General features: G+C 43.9%; 1 protein-coding gene across 1 annotated transcript; it reads right to left on the bottom strand.

The window, feature by feature from the left end:
* Window positions 1–337: 337 nt before the first annotated feature.
* On the bottom strand, window positions 338–4,365 carry cd248a (CD248 molecule, endosialin a). The gene has a single exon (XM_035675330.1). It carries the CDS (start codon window positions 4,156–4,158, stop codon window positions 1,831–1,833), a length of 2,328 nt encoding a protein of 775 aa, XP_035531223.1. The 5' UTR covers window positions 4,159–4,365; the 3' UTR covers window positions 338–1,830.
* Window positions 4,366–8,292: the final 3,927 nt, after the last annotated feature.

Here is an 8,292-nt window from a genome sequence, read left to right as displayed (position 1 = left end):
CACACACTTTCTACAAACAGAGGGCCCTTGGGGGATCATGGTCATTTTTGAAATTACAGATTACAGTATCCCTTTTGTCACACACCCACCCCTACCTCCACCCACATTCATTCCTCCACTCTTCTGAGGAAGTTACTCTGAGTTCCTTATCGCTGTTAAACATACTGCTGTGTCCCTGAAAAGATGAATGACAAGAATATAACTCTCCATAAAACCCCTTCTCTTATGATGACAAAAAAATTAACATGAGACCCACCTACTTGGATGAAAGCTCCAGTAAAGTATAGCTTTTGGTTGAAATGGTTTTGTCTGAAGTCAATAACAGTTTTGCACTCAATCAATGTCATAGTTTTTATTTCACAATTTCTTAACATGTAACAGAAGAAAAGACATCAGATGTTTCTTTTATTTCACAGTCTAACACAAAATAAAAACATATTTCATGTGAAAATTTTGACTAGCACTTTTTTTCCAGCACATTAAATAGTATTTTATCCCTCAAATTAAAGGTGTTTTTTGACTTGCATTTTGTATTTACTTTTTCTTTGGTTTATAAAATGCATACACCCTAATATGCAATGACCACCTATCCTAAAAAAAGGTTTAGAATTTTGAAATCTGGGATCTGAGTTCTTTGGGATATATGCTTCTTTAAACTGTTAAATAGCTTGTTGCACCAGCCACTGCAAGGTGTCACACTGACTGCAGTCTCACAACTGGATGTGATCCAACATTTCAGGGCTGGTTTAAGACAAAACCTTCTGATGAATTAGGGTTACAAAGATTGACTGATGGCCATTTCACCAACAAGGTCAAGGCTAATGTCAACCACCAGCCCTTACAACATTCCCTGTGCAGAGTGAACATCTGCACTTTAACCTCTTTTCAAAAAAAGTAAAGGAAAAGGAGAATTGCTCTTAAATGGGACATGATGGGGGAAAGCATTCCCCTTTGCACAGACATTCCTCTGCATATCACCAGGTTTATAGGGTCCATAAAAAACACATGTCATCTAATTATTACAGTTAAAAATGTTTAAATGGCTGGTGACAGGTATGAAACAAACATAAATATAAAAGAACCAGTATATACAAAGACGGTTTTGGTCTCTTATTAACCAACTCCCACTTCAACACAGTGATTTTCAAATGACTGCTTTCCCAGCATTATCATGTGACCGCAGGATGCCTTTTCTCATGAAGGGATATTTGCTAACAGTCTCCTTTCACCCACTGCTGATGTGAGCAAAGAATGCATCTAAATCCCCTTGACACAGCTGACAGTAACCATTATCTACAGTGATATGCTATTAGAATTAACTGAGCCTTGCATGGAAGAAACCTCATATTAATGTTTTTCTACCTCAATATGGCAGAATGCTTTTGCCATCAGTACATTTATTTCCAAGGCTCTTTGTAGGATCTGGATCCAGCTATGAAATGCTGAAATTATTAAATGACTACACACATTACTCTTAGAAATTATCTTTTTTTTTTAAAATTACAATTGAAGATGGTAATATTTTATAATTACATAGCCTAGTGCAATCATGAAGCAATCAGATCTTGTGCTGTGTGGTCAGTGTATGAAACATCAAAGCAATTTGTACCACATAGCAACCCCATCCCAAAAAAGGTCAGTGGTTTTCAGTGTCCCTTACCCACCTCTATCAAATGATATTTAACAGAAATATCCAAATGTGTTCAAAGAGTGGGCTGTTCTACAGTCAGAGAGGGTACAACACTTGTCCCTAACCAGGTCCATTATTCACTCCTGCTTACCTATGAAGCAGAGCATGTTTATTTAAATGTCAGTTTCTCTCTTCTCTGTTTAAACATGGGTCTTGACCCCAGCTGAGGGGTTAGGAGCTCCCTGTTTATCATGAGCCCCAGAGATCCAGTGGTAGCAGTCAGTGGCATTCTTGTTGCGTGGCTGAACAGCACAGCGGGTGCAGTAGACGATGCCAAGTGCCACCATAACCACAATAAAGATGCAGATGGGCACAAGGAGGCCCACCAGGAGCCAGGTGCTGCTCTGCTTCTGCCCCCTATCTTCCTGGACAGAATCTAGGATGTCATCACTCTCTCCACCCTCCCTTGGGGGTGGCTGGGAAGGAGTAAGCTGGGTGGGAAAAGCTGAGTCCTGGTAGTGTGTGATCCCCACATATTCCTTTACCTCCTCCCCAACCTCCTCTGGGAACTGTGAGTACTGTTCTTCTCCCTCATTGTAGTACTTCGAATCCGTAGGCATGTTGTAGTCTGTGACTGAATCCTCTGGATTTCCTGGTTCCTGGCTGGTGAGCCCCGCCCACCAATTCCAAGCTCCCTCAGAGATTGTAGAGGTGGAAAGGAGGGGGAGAGCTGTGGTGGTCTCCTCCTCATCATCTTCATACCACTCTGGGCTAGTATTGGAGCTTGTGGTGGGTGGAGGAGTGGTGTAGATGGTAGTTGGCAAAACTTCCAACTCAGACTGAGATCTTTGGCCCCATTCCAACCAGTCAGCTCCTCCATTGTCTATGTCATCCTCATCTTCCTCAGCCTCCTGTGTCGGAGGGTCTAGTGTTAAATCAAAGGGCAGTTCCTCCTGAGGGGCACTAGTGACCCAAATGACATCAGAATCTAAAACTCTGGGTGGGTCAGTTAGCCAGTCCAGAGATTGCTCCTCCTCTGGAGGCCAGTCAGTGTGGCTCTGCTGCAGGTTCCAGTCGTAGTCCATTGTGTCCCATACAGGTCCAGGTCGGTGTGTGACCCAAGGAAAAGAAGGTGTTACAGCAGATTGGTCATCTCCTTCCCCTCTCTTGCGACATGAGGAGTGATCAGACATGAGTTCATAGCCTTCCTCACAGTAGCACTCAAATCCACGCTCATAATTCACACACATCTGCTCGCAAGTCCCGGGAATCTGACACTCATCAGTGTCTTGGCATCGGCTGGGGTCCTCAGGCACAGGGGAATAACCCAGATCGCAGTGGCAGATATGAGAGCCTACAGTGTTCTCACAGGCATGTTCACATGGTTCATTTATACACTCATCTATATCCTCACACCCACCTTCATCATCCAGATGGTAACCCTCCCGACATCGACATTCAAATGTACCGGGAGCATTCACACAAAGCTGCTCACAAGGACTCTGGAGGCATTCGTCTACATCCAGACAACCTCGTTCATCAGGTGCAAGCATGTATCCTTCAGGGCAGGCACAACGGTACCCATCTGAAAGGGGCAGACACTCAAACTCACAGGGGGCCCCTTGACAAACATCCGACAGCTCACAGCCCTCCCCATCGTCTCTTAGCTGATACCCATCGGCACACTCGCAGTAGAAATGAACACCGGCCACCGGCCTGCAGAAATGCTCACATCCGCCGTTATCCTGGTCACACCCGTTTTGTAATACAGGGGGATCGGAGCAGAGGGGGGAATCTCTTGACCACCCCACTGAGCCACCTTCTTTCTGCATACACAAAACTGACTGTTCCTCCTTGGTGCCTGTGGGGCAGGGCACAGTAGCAACAGATCCAAATGGTACATGGGTAAGTACTGTGCTTAGAAGGTTAAAAGGTGTGGTGTAGAGAGCATTGCCTGCTCCTTCACTCCACAAAGCAGGACACATTCCTTTGTAGGTGTAATGGCAAAGATACCCATCTACAGAGACTGAGCAGGAACCATCCAACCATTTGAAGTTATCATTCTGCTCTTGAGTGCTGTAGCCCATAACCACACAGCGTGGCACTGAGCACATATTAGAGGAGTCCTCTTTCTGCCAGTTGGTATACTCTGTGTCCTGGTCACCAGTAGTCCAAGAAAAACCCCGCAATGGACGTGTGGCTGTACACTGGCGAGGCTGGCGCTGCAGGCCAATCCATACCCAGACCTTGGTGCGTGAGTAGCGCAAGTCGAGAGTGGAGAAGAGACTGGCAATAGTGGTGGCATCCTTCTTGCGCTTGATGGTGGCTAGGTTGCCACCTTTCTCCTTGCAGGCCCTCCATGAGTCCAGAAAGGTCTTGCGTTGGAAGTAGACCACAAAGCAGCCGTCTGCATTGCAAAGTGCATCCCTCTCTCTCAGGTCCTGGCCGAGGACTGAAGAAACTCCAAAGAGCAAAGCCAGCAAGGACGTTAAGAGAAGAGCAGCAGCACTGCTCACCAGGGAGCCCATTCTTTTTTAGAACCAAATATATCTCTCCACTCTCCACTTGTCTCTCACCCTGACTTTCTCAACACTTTTATCTCTCTACCTTTGAAAGTTTCTGTCACCCGTGGCTTTGTCACTGTCTCTCTGTCTGTCTGTGCTCTTTACTCTATCCTGCTGAAACAGATCTGCGCTGGAGTTTAGTGCATGCAGATTGTCCCAAGATTTCAGAGAGCTAGGAGGGAGGGGAGAAAGGGAAAAGGGGAATGGAGGGAGGGAGATATAGCAAGAAGGAGGGTGGGCAGAAGGGGAGAGAGGGAGTTGAGGAAAAGAATTGTATGTTTTTAGAAGGGGGGGCTTCATGTGGATGTGTGTCAGAATGGGGGGAGGTGCAATGAACTGTGCATTTCTTTCTTTTTCAGAGCATGTCATATGGTTTTCATAAGCCTCGTTCATGGACATAGCTTGGTACTTTGCCATTTACCCGCACAGACATACACAAACACATTCATATGCATAAGATTTGTGTCAGAAAAAGTGTTGTCATCCCTAATAACAAATGGGACTGAATAATCACTTGAATAGATGCAATCTTTCCAGCAATCAGTTACCTACTATTTCCCTTTTCTCTAGCCTTAAACTCTATCTCCCATTGTAAATCCTTTATCTTAGTCTTTTATTCATTGTGACTCAGGCCAGCGGGTTCTTAACATGCATACCTCCTATGTGTTTTGTCTGCTTTATTTGATTCCATACAGTGGACTTTAGCCCGCCATATGTCTTTTTCTACACATCTGGCATCCTATACTAACAAACACAACCCTAGGCCAGAAAGATGATACCACTTTCTGTACCAATGTTCTGCAGCTACATTAAAGACAACAATGCTCTTCTCCGTGCTAATAACTCTCAGATTGAGATGGGGAATAAGGTAGTGTTGTCGAGGTCGCTAGCGTGGAGGAAGAGGGCCTCTGGGTTTGCTATGAAAACAAAGCCAGGCCGGTGAATTGGAGACTTATGTTTCTTAATGGGGGATGTTGGAGGGGAGAGGGTATGTATGTGTGTGTCTGGGAGAAGAGGTCGAGGAATGGGGGATGTGGGGTGTGGTGGGGGGGCAGTAGCAGGAGTCCTGTGAGTCTGTAATAAATCCAGCTGACTGTTGTTTGAGAGCCCATACTGTGTCCTATGCACCTCACTGTTAGAGTGGTGTACAAAAGCACCTGAAGCTACAGTAACTGCATGTAGGTATAAGTGGGAAAATGGAGGAATATGTTAAACTTTTATGTGGTTATCCAAAATTCCTTATTTTTATATTATATACTATATACTAAACTGATGCAGTGTATCAAAAAGTACTGAACACCGGCACTGAAGCCTTGCAGAAGTCCTGTTTATGTAATCTTCAATCAGATTTTATATGATTTAAAATAGTTCCCCAGCGATTTAGTTTTGTTTTCCTACGGTTGGTATACTAGAGGCAGATTAACAATAGATCGGTAAAAACCGAAGCAACAGAGGCCAAGATATCCTGACAGACCACCACACAGTAGTGTGGCATGGCCTGAAGGCAGCCAAAGATCAGCGGTGTCCAGAAGCCAATCCACCCTCCGGCCACTCGTGAGGAGACCACTGGCTGGCTGGAGAGAAAAAAGTGGCAATAAGTGCTCAGCTTAATGCTAATTTAAATTTTTAAACTCACTCATTAGTAACTATGAGTCAAAGAAGGTGGTGAGGTGTCCAGGCAGTGATCTCCTCCATGCCTGGAGTGGTGAATGATTGGCCATGTACCAGTCTGCATTATGGCATCTCCCACCCTCCTTTAAATGGTAAATGGACCTGTGATGACTGCTACTTGTTAGCGCCTTTAGTATTTCCGGACCACTCAAAAGCGGCTTTTACACTATGCGTTGCCACATGTCGACCCTTATCACACACATGTCACACCAGTGATGGCAAAGTTCCATCGAAACAGAATAACTCATTCATAATCTTACACATTCACACACTGATGCTATGCATCAGGAGCAATTTGGGGTTCAGTATCTTGCTCAAGGATACTTCGACACGTGCCAGGAGGAGCCGGGGATCGAACCAACAACCAACCAACCTTCCGATTGGGGGACGACCGGCTCTACCTCTGAGCCACAGCCGCCCCCAGTCCATTTGCCATAAGAGTCCCAAAATCAGATTTACAGAAACTCAGTGTGTCTTTCTCCAGCCCACTGGTAGTTAACAGATCTTCTATCCAGTACATAAAAGGTGGAGCAGAACTTTCTTTTTTTATTGTCTCTCACACGGAGGTGCCTAACCCTAACCCCTTAAACGTTTAGTTTAGAACATCTGAGGATGACCCTAATCATCTTCATTAGCTAAATAATCATGTATGAAGTCAGCATCTGAAAACTAAGCATACGGTAGTGTAGTTCATATCAACTTCAGATGAAGCAATATATAAATATCTATGGGTAAAAATCCAAGCTGTTAAGCAAAGGAGAAATGTCATCTCTAGGAGCAGCCTTAACTCCAAGCTGGGCCAGCGAGGCTCCTATCTGGCTTTTTTCCTCTCTTGGGGCAACAACACCTGCTGTGGTAGGCTGATCCGGTCAATCTGGCTTGGTAGATCGTCTTTAAACTCCACACTTCCTTTTCCAATGACTGTAGGCTATATCTGTCATAATACGTGAAGCTTCTGAACATGCAGCTATTGCCATATTTCCTGAACCAGTATAGAACAATTTTGGCTTAGCCCTAGAGATCATTCAACAATGTTTCAGCAATAAAGCTGAAAAAGATACAGATTTAAACAAAATGTGATGGAGCTCCTGGGGGCTGCATCTTCATGTCACAGCAACATGGCAATGGCATCTACATGTCATAGCAACTGTACTATGCAGTGTATAATTGTACTAATTAGTGAATAATTGATGAATTGTCAATACATTTGCCAGCCCTACAGGGCTCACACAGTTATAGAAATAAAGTGTACATATGTTTGGAAGAATTGAAAACTGCCACAATCACACTCAGGTTCGGAGTTTAGTGGAAAAACAGCATCAATGAGCGTGCAGGATGAAAGATGGAAAGACACTGAGGATTACCATTTTGAGAAATCATTTTTAGAGCATGTTCAAAGTGCTCATGGTGCAGAGCAACCTTGTGAGGTCGAAGGCAACTAGAGGAAGAGGAAGGGACATGTCTGTGTTGAGTGGAATCAGACTTTCAGAGTAGAGCTGTGCTGCATATGGTATCCACAGACACTTTAACATCAGCAACACTGCAGTCTCCTGAGACACTGCTCATACTGACAGAGGAGTGTGACATAGATTATTAAACGTTAATGCTGAGATGTGGAGGGAGAGAGGAGGAAGGGCAGTTCTGTGGTTCTGTTAAGTGTTTATTATGGAGGAGGGCATGTGTTTGAGCAGCAAATTAGAATAGTGTTAGCAACAAATTAATCGATTGTGTTTATGTTCATTAAATTATTATGTTCAGATGAATTCATTAATTGTAAATGTAATTCAGATGAATTAAATTAAAACATGTTGGTCCAATGACAAATTATTTCAAAATGCATGATTCTGACTTTATCCACCCCCATTGGATGTTTCTTGTACTTTTTTATGTAAGTTACACTCAAAAGTTCATCTTTGAATTGTACTATGTGATTAAATGGCTTTCTTTCAGGATTAAGCAATTCTGTTGGGCCAACTTAATTTACTTGGATTGGATGAACTTCAATTACTAGCAGCAGATGATTTTAGAGATTATCTGGTAGAAACATGACCGAACAACATTTTTGACTTTAAAATGCAGTCAAATTCAACCGGGCGGCTGTGGCTCAGAGGTAGAGTTGGTTGTCCACTAATCGGAAGGTTGTTGGTTCGGTTGTTGGTTTGCTGGCTCCTTTGAAAGGAGGAGGCTGGGGTCTAGACCTGCTCTATATTAAAAGTATCCTGAGAACTTATGTTATGATTTGGCGATACAGTGCCAGCCACTCAGAATTACCATCCCCAGTTGGCTGTCAGCCTGAAATATCCATTCATTCCATTCAGACAGAACATTCTAATGTGTCATAACGGAAGACAACCAACCTAACATGTGTTTTGTTGGCATGTCATGATGTGTCCCACTAGTGTTTCCAAATCTTTTTGCCTTCCCTCA

This window comes from Morone saxatilis, unplaced genomic scaffold (genome assembly GCF_004916995.1).
Source record: "Morone saxatilis isolate NCDOM2014 unplaced genomic scaffold, NCSU_SB_2.0 Contig4, whole genome shotgun sequence".
Classification (NCBI taxonomy): domain Eukaryota; kingdom Metazoa; phylum Chordata; class Actinopteri; family Moronidae; genus Morone; species Morone saxatilis.
The sequence above is the reverse complement of the archived record's forward strand: the minus strand, read 5'-3'. Positions and strand labels throughout refer to the sequence as shown.